At 44.0% G+C, this 27,664-nt stretch overlaps 1 protein-coding gene across 2 annotated transcripts in view; it reads left to right on the top strand.

The window, feature by feature from the left end:
* DPYSL4 (dihydropyrimidinase like 4) overlaps positions 1-27,664 on the top strand; it is a 186,158-nt gene that overhangs the window by 48,965 nt on the left and 109,529 nt on the right. For both annotated transcript variants that reach the window (XM_085606201.1, XM_085606200.1), the window contains exon 4: positions 26,300-26,464. In XM_085606201.1, the coding sequence (XP_085462327.1) occupies positions 26,300-26,464 (165 nt within the window). The remainder of the gene's footprint in view (positions 1-26,299; positions 26,465-27,664) is intronic.

The raw sequence follows: 27,664 nt of genomic DNA, 5'->3' as shown, positions 1-27,664 counted from the left end.
AAATAAATCCGTAGTGACGAGTAGAACCTCCACACCCCTGCTTCGCGTTTAAAATGAAAGACAATAACAATCAGCAAGTAAAATGTAAAAAGGCTACTTACTGACACGCCGAGTCCGTGTCTCGTACACACCTACCCCGTTCTACCAGGACTGGGCGGCGGTGTCTGGAATCCCGTTGCTGTATTTAACGCGGCGTTTGACGTTGTCCCGGAAGTAATCGGAACACTAGTGATTGTATAGCTAACTAGCGGCCAGTGGCAAACCCAGTCGCCATCTTGGGTGGGGGACATCAGTCGTGCACTGGCTCTTCCAGTGATGTAGCTATCGGGACCTAGTTAGTTATTCACAAGACACTTTGATTTACAAAGGGGAGGGGGGGAGAGGGGGGGGGAAGGAGAAGAGAGGGAGACTAATTTCTTATAGCTAAATAGCGGTCGGTGACAGACCCGGTCGCCATCTTAGGTGGGGATCCTGGTATGTTAGTCATTTATCGTGCACCGGCTCTATGTCAGTATGGGAGAGTTCTGTATATCAGGGAGATGATGTTATTGGGTACTTAATTCACGGAGGTTTGATCGAAGCCCATGGAATCGCGTCGTTCAATCCTGTAACATGAGTGCCCAATCTGTACACCCACCTCTGTTCTTTTGTAAGTAGAGCATCCTTTGTGATGCTTGGAAATGATTCCAATATGAGCCAGGTGAATGACTCAGGAAGATGTCCTTTTTCTAGGAAGTGGGTGCACATCCTAGTGGTGATCTTTTTGCAGCGAAAATTGCTGCGGTGTTCCGTCATGCGTATTTTGATTGGGCGGGTGGTCATGCCAATATATTGCAGTCTACAGGGGCAAGTGATAAGATATATACAGTTTGCTGTGTTGCAATTCGTATGGCGACGTAGTTCCCATTTGAAATTATTCCTGAAGAGAACAGACTTGTGTGTTGTGGTCATAGGACACACTGAACAAGAGCCACAGGGGTAATGTCCAGTTACAGGTGGCAAATCCCATAGTTGTCTCTGGATTGTTGGCCCCTGTGGACGTGGCCGAGTGTGAATCAGGGTGTCTTTTAAGTTTTTTGTACGTTTGAATGCAAATCTAGGGATCCCGAGTTGCATAGTGCCTGTGTTCAGAATGCTCCAATGTTTTTTGATTGTTTTAGTAATCTGGTTTGACAGTGGAGTAAATGATGTGACACAGGTCAAAGTGTCATTTGGAGTTGTCACTTTGGGTTCTAGAAGGGCTTCACGGTTGTTGTTTCGGGCTCTCTTCCTGGCCAGGGCTATCTGCTTAGTGGGGTAGCTGCGTGCCCGGAGATTCTTTGCCAATTTCTTCGCTTCTACTCTATAGTCTGCCAAGTCACTACAATTTCGTCTAACCCTAAGGAACTGTCCAATGGGTAGATTATCCCTCAGACTACGGGGATGATGACTTGTGTAAAGTAGTAAACTATTACGATCTGTTGGTTTTTTGTATAGAGAGGTGGATAAGGTGCCCCCATGTAGACTGATATTTAGATCTAGGAAGGGAATGTTATTGTCAGACACTGTCTTTGAAAACTTGAGGTGTGGATCAAGTGTATTGATCCAATCACAAAACTCGGTACAGGTCGACATATCCCCCTTCCACAGGATGAGGATATCATCAATGAACCTCTTCCAGAGGTATATGTCTGTGCTGAATGGGTTGGACTCGTGGTGAATGTATCGGGTCTCAAAATCAGACATATATAGGCAAGCCAGACTAGGAGCAACCGTACTCCCCATGCAAGTTCCTTGTACCTGCTTGTAAATCTGGCCTTTGAATTCGAAGAAGTTCTCCGTCAATGTTAGGGTGGCACATTCCATAATGAAACCCGTGGGGGTGTTGTGTTCCCAAACTCCCTGATTCAGGACTTCTTCTATCACATTCAGAGTGGCCCTCTGTGGTATATTTGTGTACAAAGCTTGTACATCTAGGGTCACCAATAGTGTGATCTCGTCTGTGGATGGTAATTCATTCAAGAGTCTTAATAGATCTGCGGTGTCCTGTATATAAGAAGCAGTCTTCTTGACTAAAGGTTGTAAAAAGTAGTCACAGAATTGGGACAATGGTTCCAAAACAGAATCTATCCCTGATACGATAGGCCTTCCAGGGACAGGTGAAATACCCTTATGGATTTTTGGTAGGGTATAAAAGTATGGAGTGCGTGGATTCTTCTTCACCAAAAATGCGGCCTCTTTCTTGCTAATCCAGCCTTCGCTCTCAGCCGAGAAGACTAAGGCTGTGATAGTAGCAAGTAGGTTTTGAGTGGGGTTGGTGGAGACCGGGGTGTAGTAGGTCCTGTCACTCAGTTGTCGTCTACATTCCCGGTCATAATCTGATGTATCCATTATGACCGTGGCTCCTCCTTTATCGGCTTGCTTAATGGTAATTGATATGTCGTTGGATAAGGTCCTAATAGCCTCAGTCTCCATTTTGCACAGATTGTTGTATTTATTGGGTTTGGTTAGATTGGCTAGGTCCTTTAATACCGCTTGTTCAAAAGTCAGTACTTCTGGTGGAATCATTGACATATTGGGAGTGAAGGAAGACTTTAGGTGCAAGCCACTGTCTGTTTGTTCTGTGGTCTCGTTTCCATCAAAAAAGGATCTTAATCTGATTTTACGGAAAAATTGTTGAATCTCGCACTGCTGTTTAAATTCATCAATCTGAGGCGTTGGTACAAAGCCCAAGCCTTTTTGAAGTACTCTGTGTTCAATCTCAGTTAGAGTTCTTTCAGATAGATTGACAACTAAGTCTTCTTCCTGATGTTGGTGTGACTCCTGGTCTCCATTGTCCTCGGAGTATCTTCCCACTGGACTCTGGTTCCTTGTTGGGTTTGTTGGTTGTTTCCTCTTCTTCGCCCGCGCCCTCTGCCCCAACCTCTGCCTAAAAAAGGCTGGTTGAATACCGGGGGGTAGATCTGTGGCGGGCCCTGTGGTGGCATAGGATATTGAGGTTGGCCATGCAAATTCATAGGATATTGCCAAAAGGTTGGATATTGAAAAGCAGGTGGTTGGAAAGTAGGGTAGGTTTGGCGATTTCCCTTACGTGAATTACCATAGTTAGTTGAGTCAGAGCTCGAGTTACTGTTGCTCGAGGAGCCTCTTCTAGTGGAGTTAGAATTTGTATCGGATTCTCCAGAATTGTTGGAACTTGGAGGTACAAAATCTTCTTTTAAATAGGGGTAAATTTTCTCTTTGTTGAAGTTGTTCACATCTTTTTGTAATTTTTTGATCTTTTGTCGCATCAGGTATTCACGATGTTCTGCGATCTCGTTGTTGATTTCCGACAGCTTAGATTTAAAAAGAGTCGTCGATGTTGCACTTTTCAACGTGCTTTCTGCCAATTGGATCCTTGCCAAGAGAGTATCCGCTAGTCTCTTGGCTGTCTTAATAATCAATATGAGGAGATCTCTGGTGCATTTCCATGACACCTGTGACCAATCGGTCTTGAATGTTCCATCCTCTAGAAAAATGCGTGGGAAGATTTTCACTATTAAGCCATTGGGGGCGATGTTTGCCCTCAGGTATTCTGTCATCAGGGCGCCATGGAGTGTGATCTTCACCCAGTCTCTTTTTAGTGAAGATAAGGACTGCCAGTCTTCTGTTTGGCTCCCTGTGGCTGCCCCACCATCAGCTCCCAAAATTGAGGGGGCATTCAGTATCTCGTCAACAAAATCATCCCCAAAACTTAGTCCTTGACCTTCCATGATGATCTAAGTAGTTGTCTCTGGTTATGAGATCCTCTCTTTATAGGATTATCGAATGTAGAAGTCAATTTTCGCTGCAAAAAGATCACCACTAGGATGTGCACCCACTTCCTAGAAAAAGGACATCTTCCTGAGTCATTCACCTGGCTCATATTGGAATCATTTCCAAGCATCACAAAGGATGCTCTACTTACAAAAGAACAGAGGTGGGTGTACAGATTGGGCACTCATGTTACAGGATTGAACGACGCGATTCCATGGGCTTCGATCAAACCTCCGTGAATTAAGTACCCAATAACATCATCTCCCTGATATACAGAACTCTCCCATACTGACATAGAGCCGGTGCACGATAAATGACTAACATACCAGGATCCCCACCTAAGATGGCGACCGGGTCTGTCACCGACCGCTATTTAGCTATAAGAAATTAGTCTCCCTCTCTTCTCCTTCCCCCCCCCTCTCCCCCCCTCCCCTTTGTAAATCAAAGTGTCTTGTGAATAACTAACTAGGTCCCGATAGCTACATCACTGGAAGAGCCAGTGCACGACTGATGTCCCCCACCCAAGATGGCGACTGGGTTTGCCACTGGCCGCTAGTTAGCTATACAATCACTAGTGTTCCGATTACTTCCGGGACAACGTCAAACGCCGGGTTAAATACAGCAACGGGATTCCAGACACCGCCGCCCAGTCCTGGTAGAACGGGGTAGGTGTGTACGAGACACGGACTCGGCGTGTCAGTAAGTAGCCTTTTTACATTTTACTTGCTGATTGTTATTGTCTTTCATTTTAAACGCGAAGCAGGGGTGTGGAGGTTCTACTCGTCACTACGGATTTATTTAACAACCAAACGGGTACCCTATAGAATTAGGGACAAGCATTCAAGAGGACGTTAACTGATCGCTCACGTTGACCACAAATTGTTTTTGATAGTTATCTCAGGGTAACCGCATTGACTAAGAGAACTTATAGAGTCAACAACATTAGCGTTAATGATAACGCGAGTGGTACATCCATCACCACCACTTTGTAACTTTTAGATTCCACACTCAAATGGACATTGATCAGTGAACTCAAACAATAACCAACATTGTTTATAAGAGCTAGTCTCTAATAAGATCCTTGCATAGTTCAGATAGTGCTCCAACCTTGGTGGGTTTATGAGTCTAATCGCAGCAAACAGCGACCCAGTTACAAAGGTCGGATTAGCCATTTCAGCAGATACATGTTTTAAATATTAGACTAGGGAGAGTACCTTGACCATACATTAGGTTCATTGTCACTTCTCTATGTATGTAACTCCATACAAAACAATGAACCGCTATTACCAAAAGAAGGATTGTTTTTATTCAGATAATTTGAGTGTCTCAAGCGTCTTTACAGAACTTAGGATGTATCTACAATAATAAGAGAAGGGGCCAACATGACCCTGGAGTTTGTCAATTTTAAAACAACCCCTGTTCCTCTAGCAGTGTTCATATATGATTACAGAACGCGAGGAACTCCTTGCGTTCATCTACCAGGAACTGCAGTGGAATATCCTTAAGAATTGCTAGGGTAAGTCCATTTATGATTTTTATCAACACCGAGTATAATAGAAGTCACTTCACAGGGTTTAGTCTTCACTTAGTTTCTTTTCACTGTTCACGTTTAGAGTGCACTTTCACCACAGTAGCACTCAGTGATTCACGAGATATCTTATGTACTTAAACAGTAACTATACAATGCTTTCTTTAACCTCCTTGGCCTTTATCCCTCCACAGGTAGACCGAGCTGCAGGTAATACCGTTTTGTGACAGAGATTGCACACTGTTTATTTAAATATTAGTTTAGATGTAGATAGACTAACATTTTTATTGGTCCTGAAGAATCGCCAGAGAACTTCTCTAAATGGAGCGAGAAACATGTCGACCTAACTGAGGCAGTGTATATAACTTAGTTAATAACTCCGAGTTAATAACACTAGACCTCAGAATCTTTTAACTAGGGGAGAAGACTTCCTAATAAATTAGTTGAGTAAGTACTTCGACCCCTATTTTAATACCCACACATCTTTCATCTACATCACTTTAGAGCCCCACACACGCACGCATCCACCGGCTTCATTGGATTTAAAAGATCTCCATAAAAGTGCTCCTTGAACAAGAGCCCGTCGGGTATTGCACCAGCCGACTCGACGCAGGAGCAGCCCGATGATGATGCAATACATTCAAGGGGGTAACGTAAATTACGATAGCCCTGAGTTTGTGTGAGGGCCTCAAAATCCAGTATTTTAAGTGTCCGTGAACACATTTTTCCCTCCCCTTTCTCATATCTTCCTGTCAGGAACAGCCTTGTTTTTGTTGTTATCGTCATTCGGGCCATAGACATTCACCAGAATCACTCTTGCGCCGCACAACGACCCCACTAACAGAATGTATCTGCCCCCTATGTCTTTGATTACCTCATGCGTCCTCCAGTGAAGACCCTTTCTGAGTAGTATCGCCACCCCTCTGGAGAAATTGGAATAATGTGCATGGATCACCTCTCCCCATCTATTATGTCTTAGCAGCTGCGTAGCATTAGCCGTCAAGTGCGTCTCCTGTAGGAGGCAGATGTCGACGTCTTTTCGGAGTAGGAAGGCCTGCACCAATCTTGCTTTGCGTCTATCATTCATACCTCGTACATTCCAAGTAATACATGTTATGTTCTTCACAACGACAGGCATATGAAAAGATCTCGTTCAAACAGCAGACCTGTTCCATGCTTCAAGTCGCCCGGCCACTCCACGCCAAGATACAAAGCATACCCTGCCAGACCAGCGGGCCACAATATGTGGAGACGTCTAGAGCACCGCAAGCGGAAAGCCTGCTGACAAGGCAGTGCACAGTGTACGGCAGGCGTTGCAGCACCACATCTCGCCCTTTTCGACTCAACACAGTAAAACACACCAACCCCAACACACACCCCCAAACTTATTTCAGCCCAGTCCCCACTCGCTCCAACCCCCCAATTAGGTTGCGCAATGTCCCCCCAGGTCACCCTCCCAACTAATAGAACTGTAACTACAGCCAGTGGTCGTAACCAATGAGTGGGAATCATCCCTTGAGGTACGCAGGTTGGCCACCAGCTACCCCCGTACTTTTGACAGGGTGATCGAGCGCTGACCTAGCGTGGCAGCTCGAGGACCTCCCTCCCCCGAAGTCCGCAATCTGACACTCCGCCCCCCCAGCGTCATGAACCAATCCTCCCATATATCAAACAGTCACTAGGAGCCGAACCGGCCAGCACAGGCAAAACATAGCGGCATAACTGAAAACCACACAGTGTAACTTATTCAACATCACTCAGCCTGTCCCTATGGTCCGACCCCACTGTAGGTGCCTGATTCTTCTGATCTCTCGCCAGTTGTTTCGCATATTGTAGAGCCGCCTTCGCGTCCAGAAAGAAAGATGGTTTTCCGGGACCTTGTACCCGGAGCTTCGCAGGGTATATTAGAGAATATTTCGTTCCTGTTTGCTGGAATAGTTTTTTTGCTGGCATAAATTCTCTTCGAGCGGCCTGTACCTGCATAGTGTAATCAGGGTATATTGCGATGTGGTTGCCTTTATATTGCACGTCTTTCATGTCTCTTGCCATTCGCAATAACGTGTCTCGGTCCCTATAATTTAATACGCGCGCAATGATAGGCCTAGGCGGTGCTCCTGGTTTAGGCCTGAGCCCCAATGTTCGGTGCGCCCTCTCGACAAGGAACATCGGCGATAGGCCCGATCCGAACAGGTCTTTCAACATTTGTTCAACATATTGTTCCATGTTCGTGATGTCTGTTGTTTCCGCCACTCCCGTGACGCGGACGTTGTTGCGCGCTTCCAAGTCCTCGTTTTTTTGTTGTATTAGAGCCAGGACTTTGTCCATGCCCCGCAGTTTTTTGACGAGGTCGGTCTGGCTTTCCTCCGCGTCGGCCACTCGTGTTTCCAGCGCCTCCACTCTTCCTTCTTGTTTGTCCACACGAGACGTAATACTATCCATGTGCGCCGCCAGCGCGTCCATTTTGCCATCTATGCCCTGCAGGCTCACCTTTAGTTCTTGAAACATTGACTTAATATCCGCGTCCTGAGAGCTACTTTGATCGCCTCGGGCGGCCTCGATGTCTCGGTGTTCTTGGTCCGACGTTTTCTACTTGGTCTTGTCGAACGTGAGTTTCGGCTGCCGCGTGTCTGGCTTGCCCATGGCTACCGTCTAGTGGAAGTCGTAGGTGAGGGCAGTCGATCCACAAGTTCCCCTCCCGGTGCAGGTCACTCCTTACTAGGTTCCCACAGCAGGCAGCGGGAAGGGCAGACGTCCCCAGGGGGCTACGTCACAGGTTCGTGGTATGATCGCAGTGTGGCGAACCGAACGGGGGCATGCACAGCGCGAGCCCCCCAGCCCTGGGTCTGTATTGTGCGGTGGCTCTTCGCCCGTCCCACAGGTCCTGGACGCACAGCGCACTCTGTCGCCAGCAGCCGCGCCCTTGGTCCCAATTCGGGCAGCCACCCAGTGGTGCAACCGGCAGGGGGGGGGAGCACACGCCCCGCAACCCGGGGACAGAGTCAGCCGATCTCGGGCCCCACTACCGGCTCGGTCGCCGCATCAGGGGCCTCCGCTCCGCAGCGTGTATTGTCCAGCACCGTCTCAAGGCCAGATAGGAGCCCCCCAGTCGACCTCGTCTCCCTGATCGCCACCCTGGGGCCCACAATGGCAGGCGAGCTCCACGCAGCCGGCGCTATAGAAGATGGCCGCCTCACAGCTACCGCCTCCGGATCCGCCAAAGTTCCCAATGACACTAGGTGAGTTCAGGTGATCTATGGGCACGGGGTGGCCTCCCTCCTCACCAGGTCGGGACCGGAGCCCCCCGATCCCCGTCCCAGCAGCTCCGCTTACCGCCAGCGCCGGGGTCCACCTCTCGACTTCGTGGCGTCCTGCAGCAAATCACCGGTTCCTCACCTCCTCACACCTCAGCATTTGTTGCAGCGGTCCATGTCGCCGGCTCGCCGTGTTCATCACACCTCGATTTCCTCCGCGGGGGATTGCGTTGGGCCGTCCGATGTTCTGCAGGCCGAGACGATCGAGCGGCCGCCGCCCCACAGCTCGTTTCGCTCTCGGGCCACACCTTACTTCAGTCCCCGGCGCTCGCTCGAGCTCCAGGCCGCCTCGTCACTTCGCTTCTTCCGGGCTATCTTACCGCTGCAGCTCCAGCAACGGGACCGGAAGGTCCGGCGGGCAGGGCAGATACACCTAGTACGCCTCCAGGGGCAAGAGGTCCGAGCCCAGATGCCAGTTTAGCCTATAAATGTCGGATTTATTCGCTCGATCGGCGGAGCTGCGGTTTTAGGCAGCCATTCCGCTCTGCAGCCAAGCCACGCCCCAAGCTAGGAAAGATTTTAATAAATGCATGAATTATAGATTGAAAAGTATGTGAATGTGGATGTTGTCACGTCTACTCGTTGAGCACAATGGCAATCATTGAGTCTGAGTTTCAAACCCTAAAGCACAAACTTATTATGTCTGAAACATACAGTTTTGAGCACCATGCCAATAAAAGAATGTGATTTCATATGGTCTTACTTATATTGGGTGGGATAAAAAACTGGGAGCACAACCATATTTATTATCTATAAAGAAAGAGGGAGAAGAAAAACTGAGGTAAAGAATGGACCATGGATAAAAGCAGAAAATCAAGGTGGAAATTGAGAGTGATAGGGGGATTAATGAAGCACTGAGAAGAAATGGTAAAATCATTCTGAAAGAAAGGAAAACATATTAATGGGTCAGAATACAGATATGGATTACAAGTGATACTAATGGGGAGAAAGAGTGAGAAGCAAAAAAGAAATTAGAGAGGGAGAGATGGAGGGAAGGAAGAAAGGTAAGGAGAAAGATGGAAATAGGATTGAAAAAAATTGTGAAGGAGAGAGGTGGAAAATGGAAATTAATGAGCTTTAGAGGAAGGACCTAGTATTCTCAACCAATTATCTGGAACATGGTAGAAGGACTCGAACCAAAGTCAGCTATAGGATGTGCTGGCTCGGAATGCTGATCAGTTTAAAAAGTTGACCAGGACTGAGATCTGGAAGACCCAGTTACAACTGCAGCACTGATTAAGACTCTTTGAATCTTCTGCCATTTTGCGCATAGTCATCATCTGCCTAACAACAAGAAAACCACCAGAAATATCTCAGTAAGACCTCCAGATGTCAAAATGTTCATGTTTGTAAGTCCTTTCATCTAGAAGACATGAATATGTTATGCCTATTTTCTTAAGAAATGTATTATATTTCTGAGGAATATTATTTTATTTTAAGTTCTCTAATACAAATGGGAGGCTTCAACCTCTGGGATGATTACTATGAATATTGAATGTATTCTTCTATCACTTTAAAGCTCAATGTACCATAGCTCTACCTTAACACATTAACTTGCCTGCCAGCTGGATTAGGTCCTGTGTTTGAGAGATGATGTTTCAAACCAGGTTGTCACCATGAAGTGAAGACATATGTAATTTACATTTCTTGGCACTGAGACCTTCAGAAAGCTTCAATCTACACATACACATTATCTACACTAAAATATGAAACTTCCAGATTTATTGAAATTTTTTTACCCTTTTTTGCCCTACTTCAGTGGACCATGGCAAACCAGATTCAAGCACAAATGGAATCCCAAGCAGTGTGCTAATACCATCCCCTCCATAATTATTTTCCAAGGAAAAACCTGTCAGAATGCATGTGGGAAAAGCAGTGTACATTTCAAGGTTTGCAACTCAGATTGGAAGGTATTAACATATTACCACCCCCAAACGAAGGTGTTGATGTTTGAAAGAAAAGGTAATAACACACAAAGTAAATACTTCACCCACTGATATTAGTATTTAGTTGGTGCACTATTAGCTCCCAAAACACTGGTCCACTCCTAATTACACATTTAATTTCGAACTCATTGAAATGCCATAAAGAGCTTCAGAGCAAACCAGTTATATTGCACAAACAGGCCAGGGTCATGCTTGCATATCATTTAAACAATATATAATTAGCTTTTTAGAAATAAACAAGAATAAGTGGGTCAGTTAGTTTTTAACTTTATTTATGAGTGCAAAAACAACTCAGACCAAAGAATTTGGGCCAGGTATCAAGTGTGTTTTTTCACATCATTAATACTGTTGCACTAAATAATGGGGGAACCTTCCTCAAATTGTGCTTCTGCCTCATTTGTGAACGTGTTTTCCCATGTACAAGGTTTTGCTTTCACACTTACTGCAAGTTAATACAGAGTGGTAAATGTCTGCCCTAATACAGGAAGGAGTGTGACAATTTGTGCTCATTTCATCATAGAAATATGTTTCTAGTTATATTGATTTGATTTTACCAATGCTGTTTAAACAAATATTAAAACTTTAAAAGCCAAATAGAAATCTGCTTTTTGTGTCATTCGTTAACATGTAGTAAAAATGTTTCCCCATTTAAAACATAGTCCAGTACCCTTACATTTCATTATATACTTTTCCAACAACGTGAATCCTATGTAACTGCAATTTATTCAACCCTGGAAATAAAGAAGTTATTTCAATCCATCTAAAAATAGAATCATGTGCCAGTGATCACTTGCCTAGCATTAAGTGCAGTTTGTGCCTGGACTCTCCTTTTTCATTCAATACCTTCTTACTTACAAAAAAGACTATTGACTGAGTCTTTAATTCAACATTTATCTTCAAATATCCAAGGATTGAATATTTAGCTGATATTGTTGAGGAATGCCAATCCACTCAGAATTAATCATATCTTTGTACCAAGAACGAATCAAGCATTTATGTCACTGACATAATTTATTTCTTTTACTATACCCTTCATACTGTTCTTCCAGTGCAGCTTGCTCATAGTCATTTATTTAGTCCACTTAAGCTCAATGAGACATTGTAAATTCATTTTCCAAGGTGTATTTGAGCAGGTTTATTTATATTGAATCGAACAGTATATTTATTTGCCTTAATGTGATGTCAGTATGTTAACACTCTTGTGTAATATGTGTGTAGTATATTTATTACTCAAAGTTCTAGCCTCAACACAAGCAAGAGTGTGCCCTTGACCAGTTTCCTTCAGTCTTTCCAGATCATCATGTCATTTTCTTGAATTTATTTTTGGATTGTTAGTAGATCTGTTTGATTCAGTACAGAATAGCAGGCTACATTTAATTTGTACGTTTCTCTCAATACTTCCCTAATTTTATGTGTCATATTTGCATCCAGTTTCTGCAGTGCTCCTGCGACAAGCTTTCCTTTTCCAATAATATTATCAATATGATAGGAAAAGGACATGCTGTCAGAGAAGGTCATTCCTATAGAACAATATTTAGATGCCTGATCTAGCTGCAGTTGTCAAGCCATTGTGTAAAATTTGCTTTCCTCTTCCTTTTTCTAAAATCTCATTACCATTGTGTTCTCAGTGTTTATTTTTAAATAATTGGTGTTTTAAAATTGGGCAAATTCATCTAAGGCATGTTGCAGGCCAATTGGTGTTAAATAAATTATATTGTAATAAATTAATAAATCTAATAAACTATTCCTTGGGTGGTCTAGTAATGAAATATTGTTAAAACACAATGGGCCTGTGCAAGTGATTTAGTGACATCTGAAATATAGGAAGCAAACATCAAGGGTGCCAATACACACCCTAATGTAAGTCAATTTGGAGTCTTTATCCTTTTTCATAGGCCCCCACTGTTTCCTAGATGAATTTGGACTCCGGATTCATTGCTTAGTTCAAATATTAGTTATAGTAGGGGTATCATAATTCCTCACACCAACATTTTACTCCATAATACATTCTGTTTTATGAAAACCACTAACAAGGATACCTGTTTTTGTATTGAATATTTGTCAGCAAGTCATTTTAAAATTAAACATCCATATATTGTTGTGTGCTCTCTCTTAAAGCCTAATTGGAGTATAAGAAGCATTCCTGTGCTCTCTACTGATTCTTCATAGCTCCTGTATATTAGTGCTGTCATTCTGGGTTTTTTCCGGACATGATTGATCTCCCTTTTTATAGACTGGAATTCAGATACTCCCTCTATAGGACTATAGTATGGTGTTACATTTCATTACTGCATTGAACTGTGGCTCTAGAAGTGATGCTCAGAGCCTAGTATGAAGCTTCATTTCATTTGCAGTAATTGGATCTGTGCCTTTGGCTCACAAGGGTTTGGTTGCTTTTATATAGCCTTTCAGTTGCTTGATACAAGGTAGTAGTGGACTATAATTGTCAGATTAGGTGTTGCTAGGGCTTTGTTTAAATAGTATATTTGTCTTTAGTCCATTAATTAGAGCTAAATTAATCCTTTAAAAATGGATTCAAGCTTGTTCCATTTTTTATTTGGAATTGCTATATTCACTCTTTGTTCTGGAACTACTATTTTTTTTCTTTTTCTTTATAAGCATATGATTGCTCATCCTAATGCACAGAAGGGATTTTTTCATTCATGTTTCCTAACATTATAATTGGCAAGCAAGGATAGCTAGTATCAATATTTTCTAATTTTGTAACAATATCAAGAAGTTCTCAAATTGTTTTCATAGAGGAGTATAGGCATTCACCACCACTATATTTTCAGATTTATTTTCCATTTGATGGTTGTTCACTCTGCTCACACTCCCCAGCATGAGAAATCTGCTATGTGACATACACATCCTTTTTAGGTCTCACGTCTGCGTTGCAGTGTGTAGCACTGCTCGCGCAGCGAGAGACCTCTTGAGGGGGGTTTGAAAATGTACCTAGGAATCGCACACGCTCGTGTGTGTGCTTTTCCTTTTGTGGCACGCTATTGGCTTTTGCGTGCATCTTTTTATCAAAGACAGCACGCAATTGGCCAAAGCCGGGCGAATTGCTCCACCCTTGGCCTATTGCTGTCTATTACGCGCACCAAAGGCCATGTGGTTTCAATTATCGTGCCCAGACACGGGCGCGAGAATTGAAACCACATGTTGCACTGTGGCGCGCACACACCACTCACAGGCGTGTTTTTTTTTTACAATAGCGATTGCTTTCGCGATCGCTTTCACTGCCGCTTGTTTTTCATGTGGTATAATATGTAGATTTTGCTTCTGAAATGAATAATTCAGGATGGAAACTCATCTTATCTACAATATAAAGTAGTGAGTATAGTTCACTGACATGTTTGCGTTGTACGTGTCCTTTCTAAAGGAAGCCGATACCTGTTGTATCTTCAGTGAAAGTGCGCACACGTTTTTTTAAAATAAAACTTGGGCACGTTATAGTTTGAATTTTCGGAATAAAACATGTATGTCATTGAATATTAAAACTAGCGAAAAGGTCAGAAAAAACATTTGTTGCTTGGGGTGTGCCTTGAAACTGGATACATTTTATGTTGTGTGAGGGAATTAAAAGCGTGAATCATTGCCGCACCAACAATAGTCTGCAGGCGTTTACTGGTCGCTTTTATGCTGTAATACAACAGTGACGGAGGTTTCTTGAAATAGTAAAATACAAATGCGGGTGGTCACTGCTTCCCCGTGTTTGTTTTTTTTTCTTGCTAAATTCAACAACTGCTCTAATAAAACGACATATAGTACTCAGAGAAAACAAAAGTATAATAGCTCGTAGGGGGAGGTGGACTGCTTTGTTTTTATAGAACACCAGCTGCTGCTTACTGAAAGGGAACATGATACAGTGTTGTACACGCAAGGTGCATGTCGATGTGTTTCCCTAGGAGTCACTTCTGGATCGAGTTTTTTTAGATATATGTTAGTGGTTTACTGCTCAGTGCTGCTTGCTGCTCTGTTACAGATGGCATACTGAGCTATGTTCCTGTGCAATGCTGTTGGTGGAGGGGGCAGGACAGTGATCCCTGTGCTGAGCAAGAAGAAGCAGGTCACGGGTTTCAAGTAGTTAATTATACTTTGCTCTCCACAGCTCTACCAGAGAGTCCTTGTTTTCTTCTGCCTTTTACAGCCTTGAAGCTAGGGCTGTGGTTTTGTCCAGTAGCTGTTAATGACGAATATATGGGCACGTGTGCAGCGCTTACGAATTAAAGTACATACAAGTCTACTGACCAGATACTCTCCGCTGCACCAGGAGCATCTATAACGTGCTGAAAGTCGAAGCGTAATGTATTTTTAACACCACAACAGGTCAACTGGGCACAGATATTGTATGACACCAAAATGCTGGAGAGTTGGGGAGCGGGAATTGTCGAGGTCACATGCAAAGCGCATCGCAATTGCAAATAATATATTAACTTTTTTCCTAAATTGCGGCGGTTGGCATATATTGAGATAGGCAGTATTTTTAACAGTCCATTTAAAATAAAAAATGTATTCCCACACAGGCTTCACTCTAATAGTCGACACACAAATATCTTTGTCTTTCTTTAATAATAAGCATGAAAAGTGTGGCCGTTCAGACCTCAACCATAAGCACCATGCTGGTAGAGAATAGGCCTTTTATATTTGGTTGTACAGAGTTTGGAGAGATACATAGCCAAGCGTTTGGAGCACTCAGGCTATTGTCAGGTGAAGTTTCAAGCCAGATTAGATTTTTCACAGAGCCTTTTTTGCAACATTGGCTAAGTGCATTTTAAGTGCATGGACTTTATGAAGCGGGCCTTATGTACGAGAAGTTGGTCACTCAACGTAAATTCCATCCTAATCTGGGCAGGAGAGGTGTTATGTGGGAATATGAACAATTCCCTGAATACTGCACTCTGGTAGTTGGTAAACAAGCATTTGCAATGCAATAGGTCTCACATTTGCGAGAGTTTAAGCTATTGGCATTGTAAATGACAATGCCTTTTATTTATGTTTTAAAACCCAACACGTAAATAAAAGGCATTGTCATTTACAATGCCAACAGCTCAAACTCTCGCAAATGCGAGACCTATTGCATTGCAAATGCTTGTTTTGGATATTCTTATCAGCTGATATTATGGTCATGATTTCTTACTGTGGCCAGATGTTACTTTTGCTACAGTACCCTAATAGCACATGTAATATTTAAGCAATTTATTTTCCAATTCACAGGTCTCTTCAGAGCTACATTTGACAATCTATTACAGACAGGACCTTTCTCTAATTTTCTTCATTGTCTATTACCTCCTACCATATTCGAAGGCAGTATATTTAAGCGTTTTTTTACTAGAGTGCTTAAGGCTTCAGGGAGGTCACTCTAGAGGATGTTGCTGTCCATAGCTAGTACTCCTCAGAATTAATTTTAATGAAATGTCTTCTCCTTTGATCATATGTTTGCATACATGTTCCATTACTTCATTTTGACAGAATAATTGTTTGAGACTGGCCATTAGAATCCTTTCTGGTTTTCGGGTCTCATGGGATTCATGACTTCCCTTAGGAAAAAAACCTTTAAGCTAATATTGTTAATTCCTAGGCTGTTATGACTTAATCCTCGAAAGTTTTCATCCTTCTGTACTACATCTAGCTTGAATATTCCTGTATGATCCACTGAATCTAGAATTTCTTCTAATTTAGTAGAGGTTAAAAACATCTGTAGTTTTATTCCACTCTATTTTGTCCAGCTTCTCTTTGGAATTAAGTGCAAACTCTTGAATGGTTCACATAGTCAGTTTCATTTTCACTTGCAAATATATCTTCAAACTGTAAGCAGCTGGGACTGAAACATACACCACTCTTGATTATATTACTCTTGTATTCACTGGTTCAGTTCTCTTTAATATTTCTTCTTTTATTTGATTACTTCTAATATTTTGATGGTCTGCTGATTTCAAATCAGGTTGATGATGTGTTTCCATTGCTATTGATAGATCTACTTGCGACCTCTTGTGAGAAATTGGGTTGTTGGTTGAATGGGGGGTGACCCTTGTTCAAGCAGCAGCCACAATCCCTGTCAGGGTGAACCATAAAACTCACTAAATTAACATTATGTTTAACTCTCCGGTAGCTTGGCACAGAAGCAGTCAGGCTTAACTTAAAGGCCATGCGCAAAGTATTTATGCAGAACACAAACAGAAATAAAGTGAAAACACAACACAAGAAAAATCTCACAGTTTAGAAAAATAGGGTAACTTTTAATCAATCAATCAATCAAACAAACAGGATTTATAAAGCTCAACTAATCACCCAATAGGGTATCCAGGTGCTTGCAGTCCTTGAGGCCTATTCGAACATCCAGGCCTTGAGGGCAATTCAGAACTCCATAAATGAGGTGATGGTCCAGAGTTGCGTGGGGAGGCTGTTCCAAGTCTTCGCTACGATATAGGAGAAGGAGTGTCTTCCATTTCTGCTTCGTTAGATGTGAAAGCATGGGCAAGTGAGAGGGAGGCAGGGCATAGTCTTCTCCATGGTTGGTGGAAGTTCAGGCGGTGGTTAATATAGGTGGGTCCTTGGCTGTGGAGATCCTTGTGTGTGTGAGTCAGAAGCTTTAATTGGCATCTCCTCTGTATGTGGAGCCAGTGGAGTGGCCTGAGGGGGGTGTGTTGTGAGTCCATGGGGGAAGACCAAGGATGAGTCTGGCTGAGGCATTTTGTATGGTCTGAAGTCTCTGCAGGAGGTGTGTGGTGATCTATACGTTGAGGGCATTGTCGTAGTCCAGTTGGCTGTTGATGAGGGTCTGTGTCATGGTGCATTTCATGTGTAGGGGTAGCTACTTGAAGATTTTACGTAGCAGGTGCAGAGTGAGGTAACAGGTGGAGGAGATGGCACTGATCTGTGATTTCATGGTCAGGTTGTTATCAATGATGATTTCAAGGTTTCTGGCGTGGTTGGAGAGAGTGGGTGCGGGTCCTAGGTCCGATGGCCACCGGAATTCATTCCATGTGTTGCTGCTGTTTCTGAACATCATTACTTCCTTCTTGACTGTGTTCAGCTGCAGGCAGTGGTTCTTCATCCAGTCGGTGATGCATGTCATGCATCGGTGGAAGCTGGTTCTTTTGGTGGTGGGGTCATTGGTGAGTGAGAGGGGTAGTTGGATTTTGTCTGAATAGGAAATGATGTTGAGATTGTGGGATCTGACAATGTTGGCCCAGCGGGGTCATATATGGGCTTAAGAGCATGGGGCTAAGGGATGAGCCCTGGGGGACACCGCAGATGATCCCCTGGGGTTCAGAGGTGAAAGGTGTGAATTGGATCCTCTAGGATCTTTTGGTGAAGAAGGATGTGATCCATCTGAGCCTGTCCCCTTGGATGCCAATATTGGATGCCAATATGGTGAAGTCTTTCATTTAGCATGTGGTGGGATACGGGGTCAAAGCCATCTGAGAGGTCGAGGAGGAGCAGAGCTGCTGCGATCAAGCCAGTTTTGGTGCTGTGATTGCAGCAGAAGCCAGATTGGGAGGCATCGAGTAGCTGGTTCTGCTCCAGTTGTGTCATGAGTTGCTTGTTGATGATCTTTTACAATACCTTTACTGGGAATGGGAGCAGTGGAGAGTTTTTAAGTAGTGGTCTGACTTTTGTGTGTTTCCAGGCATCGGGAAATATTACAGTTGTGACAGAGGTGTTTAGGAAGGTGGTGAGTTCCTGGCTGGCTGGTTTCCAAGGTTGAAGATGTGGTGCAGTCATGGGTCTGTGGGAGCTCCAGAGTGGATGGATTTCATGGTGGAGGTGGTGTCCTAGGTGGAGAGGAGGTTCCAGGTTGTCAGTCTGTGGTTCGTTTTGGTTGTGGTGGTAGCGCATCTATTGAGGAAGTCTGTAGGTATGGGTTGGGGTTCAAAGTTTCTGTATATGGTTGTGAACTTGTCGTGTTAAAGTGGGCAAGGCAGCACAGCTCCTTTGAGGTTATGATGTTGTTTTCACTGGCAGCAGGATTGGAGAAAAGTTATTGGTGTTGTTGGCACTGGTTTTGATGTATGTGTCTGTCTTCTTTGTTGTCATCAGCAGGCAGTCATAGAGGTTTTGAAGGCTGCCCTGTTGGAGGTGTTCTTGCTGGCGCGCCATCTCTTCAGCTGTTTGCTGTCTCATTTCACAGTTCTGAGTTCTTGAGTGTACCAGCTGGCCTATTTGGAGGATTTTCTCTGGATTTTGCTCTTGATGGGGATCATGCTGTTGGTGCAATTGGTGATCCAGGTGTTAAAGTTCCTTACTCCCTGTTAGAGGTTGGTGGTGGTAACGGGATTGGAATTGTTGAGGACGAACATCCAACTGGTCTCTGAGATTTTGTTCCACCTCTGGCGGGGCGCATTGGTCATCTTGGAGGGGGTGGTGCAGGGGCTGGAGATGGTTGAACTGGACAACAGAATGATTGATCCATGTGAGTTCTGTGATGTGGATGTATTTCACGCGGTTGCTGGAGGTTAAAATGGAGTCCAGCGTGTTTCCTGCGGTGTGTGTAGAGTCATGGATAATCTGGGCCAATCCAAGGCTACTCATTCTGTTGAGGAGGTGTGCAGTGTTGTTGTAATTGGAGTCATCGATGTGGAAATTTAGGTTGATGAGGAAGATGTAGTCCTTGGATTGTAAGACTAGGGACACAATGAAGTCTGTGATGGGTGTTGCAGAAGATGGAGTGTGGGCCTGGGGGTCGGTATGCAAGGTTGCCTCTGATGGTTGTTTTGTCATTCGTGTGGAGCTTGATGTCAAGATGTTCCATGGGGGTGGTGCTGTTGTCAGTGGTGGTGGTGCATTGTATGGTCTCTTTGTGGATGATGGCTGTTCCTCCTCCCGGCTTCTCTGTGTGGTCCTGGTGAGTGATTTTACATCTGCCGGGGATCGCTGTGACAAATTCTTGGGCAGATGTGGGGTTAAGCCAGGTCTCGGTGAGGAAGATGATGTCGGGTGTGAGGGTGGTGATGATGGCCCATAATTTGGTGGAATGCTTCCATAGTGAGCATGTGTTGAGAAGAGTGCATGCAGGTTGGAGTTTTTGTTCAGGTGGTGTCTGTGGTGTGTTCGGGGTGGCGCTGGTTGGTGGGCTCGTGTGTGTGATGTGGCAGATGAAGTGGCAGTCGGTGCAGGGGAAAGGTTCTACTGTGAAGTCTGGGTAGACACGGTGGCAGTGTTTGTTGCAGCGTAGATGGTGTAGAGCTCGGTGATGGTGTATCTTCTGGGGGGCTGGAGGCCCTGATGCTGTGGTGCTGGGCATGGTCCAGGAGCAGCCTTTGGTCGCACCTTTCATGCCAGCCACGTGCCCCCTGCTTGTATCCGCTGCGTGGTTGTGCTGTGGGATTCATTAAGTAGTTCCTGGGGTGGGCGGGGCTTCTGTTGGCCTTCCTGCCAACAGAAGCCCCGCCCACCCCAGGACCCACTTAATGAATCCCACAGTGGGTGGGAAAGCCCCAGAGGGACAACTAGGGCAGCGGTGGTGTCAAAGGATCAGTCTGGAACAAGCATAAATTATTTGACACCAAAAATTACAAAAATCAAATCAGTAGAACCAGATTCATACATTTTTACAGTTCATTGTGAAAAATACTGCCTATAAGTTCAAAGCGCCAACCTCAGACATCTAGCCATGCGAGACCGGGGCAAAGTAAAAAAATATGACCAACTGCAAAAAGTCAGACGCAAAAAGTGGAATGGGCCTGGTATGCGCCTGCCTTCGACTTAGAAGAAATGTTGACAAGAAGTCTCTGAGAAGGTAGAATTTCAGCGGGACAAGGCTGCAGGCAGTGTCCAAGGAGGAGGCATCGTCTGGGAGCTGCTGGACTAAGTTGCTGCAAAAATGTCTTCATTCAGTCTTTGACGCAAATTTAGAAGTAGAAAATATCTAGTGGGTCAAGGCAGGAGGTTGTAGCCAACGAGAATTCCAGGAGGCTGGATACCCCTTTGGTGATGGACTGCTGAAGAGGATTTGCTGCTGCAGTGAAGAATATAGTAGGACCTGCTGTGATGTCAGGCACCTTGGGCGGATAGACAAGCAGGTTGGTCGGAGTCTCCTCTCGGTTCTCAGAGCAGTTTTTAGCCAGAAATTTTATAAGTCCCAAGTTTTGGATTTTGACTATCTTGGCACTGTTGGCACCATCACCAAAGGTCCTGGACTGTAGGGGCACCACTTGGAGTCACTCTGGTAGTCCTGCAATCAAGCAGTGGAATGGTGCTCAAGCAGTAGGGCAGGCCTCTGATGGTTAAAGGCAGGCTTCAGGCTGCAAAGCAGTCCTTCCAGGTGCAGCAAAGCAGTCTTGTGGAGTACACTGCAGGCCACAGCAGCAGGCAGTCCACTTAGAGTTCTTCCACAGGTCCAGAAAGTAAACTGGAGAGTGAGTCCGAGTGTCCTATTTTTATACCTGGTGCCGTCTTTTAAGTAAGAGAAGTTTCCAGAGAATTCACTTTGAAGTGCTTGAAGCTTTCGTCTTCCCTTGCCCTGGCTCTCTGCATGAACAATGCTGGGGTGACAAGTTCTTTGTGTGAAGGCATGGTACAGCCTATTCAGTTGCAAGTGGGGCTGTGTCCAGCTCTGACCCTCCATCCTGCCAGTTGATGGCCCACCCAGGCACAATACATTGAGTGGTTGTCTGGTAGAAATAAACGAAGTCCAACTGCTAACTACGCTAAGATATGTGACCCAGGAACAGGCTGCAGGCACCAAATAGTTAGGGGAGGAAAATGGCAACTTTCTAAAAGAAACATTTTCAAAGTTGTAACTAAAAATTCGACTTTACCATTATATAGCATTTTTTATTGTAATTTTTCAGACACCATACATGAGATGTTTACCTGTTCCCAATCAAACGTCAGCACGTAATAAATGCAGTAAGGCAACCCAATGTTATTCTGTGACAGAGGTAGGCGTCACAGTTGTCAACAACAAATATAGGAGTCTTTCACTACCAGGACATGTAACCAGAACATGCACAACTTAAAATTACATATCCAACCTTTTAATTACAATGCATCCTGCCCTACAGGCTACGTAGGGCCTACCTTAGGGGTGAACTTTATGCAATAAAAGTTGAATTTGCAGCTTAAAACTTCATTCAGGATCCAATGGCAGACCTGGGACATGTTTTAAAGGGCTGCATATGTGGATGACACGTGCTGCAGTCCCACAGGTGGCGTTTAATGTACAGGCCCTGTGTATATGGTATACCACTCTACAAGTGAATTAAATATGCCTATCAGGTGTAAGCCAATTTTTCCATGTATAAGGGAGAGAGTACAAGCACTTTATCACTGGTTATCTGTGGCAAAGTGCACAAAGTCCTAGAGCCAACAAAAACTAATTTCAGCAAAAAGTGGAGGGTAAAGGCAAAAGGTGGGGGTGAAGACCACCCTAAGGCTTTAAAGGTTAACACCCTTCATTTAGGACACTTAATTCCACTGTACTATTAGAGGATAGCAATCCATTGTTTTGGTGATTGTTGGACCTGACAGCCTTAGAGTGGTCTCCCCCCATCTTTTTTGTCTTCCGCCTCTACTGTTTCTGACCTCATGTTTGCTGGCATTAGGATTTTGAGCACTTTATTAGTGCTAAAGTGCATGTACTCTCTCCCTAAAACATGGTAATAGTGGCTTATTGTCAAGAATTCCTGTCATGCGAGGGGAGGAAAACAGTAACCAGCGAAAACGGACTACATCTCCCAGGATGCTTAGCGGTTGAGAGGTTATGTAAACAGGAGAGCTGTTACATAACTCAAGGAAAACACGCCCTTATGTAAACAGGAGAGCTGTTACATACCTCAAGGAAAACACGCCCTTATGTAAACAGGAGAGCTGTTACATAACTCAAGGAAAACACGCCCTTATGTAAACAGGAGAGCTGTTACATAACTCAAGGAAAACACGCCCTTATGTAAACAGGAGAGCTGTTACATAACTCAAGGAAAACACGCCCTATAAAGGGAGGAACCGGGAGGTACAACGCTGTCGGATATTGTGTTTACACCGACGTACCTGCTTAGTGAAGAGCAGTGTTCCGGAGTGGTGCTCCAGTAAGGCAAGAACGGAGGTGGGTCGAGTCGTTACTCCCTGGGCCGTGTCTTGCCCCATCGTCACCTGTGAAGGACCCGGAAGCTCTACCGGATAACCATTGAGCTTCGCTTTTTGACTCGGCTGAGTCAAAGCGCAGTGGCGCTTTTGCTGGTTGGAGTCGTAACTCCCAGCCCGACCAGAGATACAGGGACTGCCAGCTGTAACGCACACCAGGAGGTGTTTGCCGCGTTACAGACTCGGAAGTCCACGGGATCGATCGAGCGGCTGCTCTCGGTTCAGTCTTCTTTGCTTGTGATTGGGGTATCGGTGACGCATCACCAGGAGGTGACTCCGCGTCCCGGTGCAGTCTGAGGAAGAGGTTGAGCGGCTGCTCCCTTCAGGTAGAGACCCCGGCTGGGTGTTTCCCTGACTCCTCGATTCTCCCCAACACTCTTCGTGCCCCTCACAGCCTACCGATTGGCATTGTCGGCCATTGCATTTCTGCCCTCTGTTGGCATACGCCGGGATCGGCGTATATGCAGAGGACGGTTAGGACCATTCGTGCTGTGGGCTGGTAACGTACTTAGCCTGGAGGATTCCAGTGACTATAACCTTTGTTTATTCCTTGTATTATTTTTGCCTTCATTAAAATAACTAAACCTTCACAAGTGGTTGCGTTCTCATTTTCGTGTCTGTTAAACGATCCTGAGACGTTCAGGGCGTTACACTTATCCCCAATTGGCATATTTAATTTCCTCATAAGTCTCCAGTAAACCTCACTACATGTGCCCAGGGCCAGTTCTTAAATGCTACTAGTGGTCCTACTGCACCTGTTGTGCCACCCTCTTGAGTAGTCCTCTAACCATAGGTCAGGCCTGCCTTTGCGGAGCCTCTATATACAGTTTACACTGCCATATCGACCTGACCAGATTAACCCCTCGCCAGGCTCAAACCTTCACATTTATTTCATATATGTGATCCCTAATGTAGGACCTGGGCAACCCAGAGGACAGGGTGCAATGTATTTAAAAGACAGGGCATGTACATTTACGTTTTATAGGTCCTGATAGTGAAAAACTCTCAAATTAATTTTTCACCACTGCTAGGCCTAGCTCTCCCATAGGCTAACATTAGTATTACATTATTTTATTACATGTTTTAAGTGTATTTCCCTATTGTGAAGAGATAGACGTTGCAAGTTTGCAGTTCTGAAAATGACACTTTTAGAAATCTGACATTATCTTACTTGAGCAATTTGAGTCTCTCTCCACGTCTGTGAAGGGTGATAGCTGGGCTTTGTGTATTTCCCCTAGACAACTACAGACAATGGGAGCTTAGGTGTGACTTGAAGGGCTATCTTGGCAGAATGGGAGGGAGAAGCTGTACTCAGCCTCACTTACACCTGAATAGGCTGTGTCCTTTCCTCACACAAAGGGCTGCATATGCCCTGTAGGGAGTCTGGAGCCAGGGTAGGAAGGGAGGACCCTGTGCACTTCGAAGACCTGTCTTTGAAATCTCCCTCACTTCAAAGGCCCAACTGGGTATAAGTACTTGACCACTTTAGTACACTTCTGGACCTGTGAAGACTCTGCCAAAAAGAGGGACTGCTGAAGGACTGCCACTCTGCTTGACTGCTGCTTTGCTGGACTCCTGCCTTGCTGTGCTGCCCTGTGGCCTTCTGTTCCCCTGCCTGTGAGAAGGACTGGACCTGCATCACTTGAACCCACAGTGACACCAAGAGCTATCTGGCTGGCCTCCTGATCAGAAGTCTCAGGGACATAAAAAATGTCCAACTTACCTGCTTCTGCACCTAGACTCTGCCATCTGTGAGCCTGCCGTGCCAAATGGTGCCACCCCAGTCTGGAACCCTTGGAAGTAAAGCCTAAGGTGCTTGGCTCAGCAAAACCCATGCATCCTCCGTCAAACTGAAGCTTTGACACCGTTTCATGGTTCAGAACTGGTGAATCCCCCCTGTTTCATGGATTGGAACCGGCGCATACCTCCTGTTGCATGAATTGGAACTAGCGCATCGCTCCTGTTGCGTGACCAGACCAGGTGCATTGCCTCTACCATGTGGAATGATGCATCGCCTTCGGAACCACCACCATTCAAAGTCTCCACAGATGTTTTGATGGCATCCTCGACTACAACAAGGAATCTCCGCATTGCTTCGACTGCAGTCTTCATCTTCCACGGTGACGCAGCTAGGATCAAGGTACTTTTGTTCAGCAGGCCTAACTGGGTCCCTGTATCCAGTCCGGCCTCCATCATGGTCGGCCTGCACTCTTGACTTTGTCCCAGTCCAGCGCGACCAGATATCCCAAAAGCACTTATTGCTTCTAATCGCTATTCTACGTTTATTCTTTAAAAATTCATATCTCAAATTCTACATATTGGTTTTTCGTCGTTTTGTTTTTGTTTTATTTATTACATTAATTACTATTCTTCTAACCTGTGCAACCTTTTTGTGTGGTCTTTTCATTCTAGTACTTTGAAGTGTTGCACAAATACTTTACACATTAGCTCTAGGTTTAGCCTGACTGCTCTGTGCCAAGCTACCAGAAGATGAGCACAGGTTATTTTAAGGGTTACCTACCTCTTACCTTGAGTAGGATTGTAGTTGCTGCTTGACCAGGTCTCATACCCCAGTCAACAAGTAATCCAAATTATAACATTAATCATTTGTGATTTCTCTTTTAATTGCACTCAATTTATTGACAAATCCTTCATCAATTCTCTGTACCACGAGAGGACTCAGTTTTAAGATACTTTTTGATATGCTTCCCTTGCTTTAGTTAATCGACCGAGGGAATGCATTGGGAAGAGGATTCAGTTTCTTCATCTCATGATTATATTTGGATATTTCATCTTTTTAGGTTTGTACTTAATCTATTGGTTTCAATATCCTTGGCCCTTTCTATGTTATTCTTCTTTCTTTTTTTGTGGTTATTTTGACCTAGATAGCCCTTTTTTTTCAAACTCTCAAAGATCTACTTTTTCTTCTTTTTTGAGTTTGTTTTATCATTGTTCCCATTGCATCTATGATTTGAGCTTCCAGTGTATGTTCCTAGGTTTCTGTTCTTTTCTATTTCTTTTCTACCATATAAAATTACTCTATATTTTTAGAGTCAGATTGCTTATCGGCATCACAGACTGTCCTCTTAGGTGTTTGGGATGTTATTTAGTGGTTGCTAATAGATCTTTGACTTCTTTTGGTTGCTTTCAAGTGTAGACGTTCATGTTCAGTTTCTGACTGCTCGACTTCCCAAAAGGTCAGTCTGACACGGAAAAGTAAAGTACAATGAATGCTAAAGATGTTCTTGTTTTACTCAATAAACTGTTTATTCATTTGGTTTAATGTTGTGCTTTAATAACAAAGATTAATAAGCAGGCAAGTATCTATTGTAGCATACACATTGATGGGTACTGTAAGAACCGTTTTCTTCTGAGCAGCATTTTGAATATTTAAACATGTTAAAGTATATTTTAAAGCAAATGGATGTTGTCTGGAAATGCTACCCTATGTCTAAGATGCGTACCTGAGAAAACAACTTAAATTACTTCTCGACTGATCTACTTTGCTCAACTATTTCATTCATGCAAGTCCTTAAAGTCCCTCCTATGTAGGCACTCCTGAGTTAGAATTCAGAAACCATTCTTGTTTAAGTGTTATATTCCACTTCATGAACATTCAAATTAACTCACCATTTAATTTTGATCCTCAGTTGACCATGTATTTCCTGAGGATGGAATGACCCTAGTGACGGCATATGATCAGTGGAGAGAATGGGCTGACAGCAATGTGTGCTGTGATTATTCCCTACATGTAGACATCACACACTGGCATGAATGTTTAAAAGAGGAACTCGAGGCCTTGGTAAAAGACAAAGGTAAGTGAAGATGAATATGATGTGTGACAGGTCCATCAATGAAGCCCAGTAACTGCAGTAGTTTGCAATAGAAGCTTGAAATGTTGGTTGGTCGAACTGGTAACATTATTGTCCCAAAAATGGAGGAAAAAAGCACAGTTTTATTTGAGAATTTTTGCTCTGCAGAGTACTTTAAATTCTTTTAAGTAACAAATACACGCATTGTTTTTGTGGCATGCAAAAAGCCTTTTGTGAGTTCTTTTGATTGCTCTGCTTGATCTTCCATACCTTTACGAATGCATTGTAATTCATGAATTTACGGCACATCAATGGCAACGTGTTGATCCAGAAATACTGGTAACTAAAGTTCATGCCTTTTTTAATATCTTCCATTCTTTGTTCCCTCACTTTCAGTATCATTAGCATGACTGTCAAAAGAATTTAAATTTTGTCCATATTTTGCACCCTGCATTCACATGCAATGAAAGGAAAATATCCATGTTTCCGCGGCCGCAGTGCATCGGGGCGGAGCTACCAGATGACTCCATGTCATGAGGCTGATCTTCATCAGAGCTAGTTGTAATTTTCTGCTCTGGAGTTAAGCATGCTAGCCCTTGGGATTTTATTGTGTTCCATTCTAAGTATGGAACTACAAGAAAACATTGGCTGAAAGTCACATCATTGTCCTAGGGTCTTTTGACATCTATTGGGAAATATAAATTGTGGGCTGCAAGTATCTGGATGTGTGTGACTCTGTTGCAACAAACGGCTGCTCCAGAGTCTTTTCACACCACTTAAACTGGAACTATCATTCCAGTTTATTGCTAGCTAATATTACATAATGACTAATTGCTGCCTGTCCCTGGCATAAGAGAGCCTGTCTGTGATTTATTTTGACTATTTTTGCCATGACTAGCTTTCACCGGAATAATTGAGGTGCAAACCCTTATTACACGATGGCTAGCCATTGGTTGATTAGGAATGGACATGAAAAGCAGATTTCCTTAGTACAAACTACTGACTTTTTAATGAAAGCTTCTGTTTGGCAAAATTCAGCACATTTTTCCAGAATAAAAATTTTTTCCCTACAATGTTTGCATTTTTGGAAACTGGCAAACTGATGGCTAGAGTATAATCACTGCATTTCTGAAACGTTTGAGGCATTTGATCGGTAATTCACGTTGCGTACAGGAGTCATATAAATCATTTTGGTTTTGGGAC

The sequence above is a fragment of the Triturus cristatus genome, chromosome 1_2, assembly GCF_964204655.1.
Source record: "Triturus cristatus chromosome 1_2, aTriCri1.1, whole genome shotgun sequence".
Taxonomy (NCBI): domain Eukaryota; kingdom Metazoa; phylum Chordata; class Amphibia; order Caudata; family Salamandridae; genus Triturus; species Triturus cristatus.
This window is presented reverse-complemented; position numbering and strand designations above follow the sequence as displayed.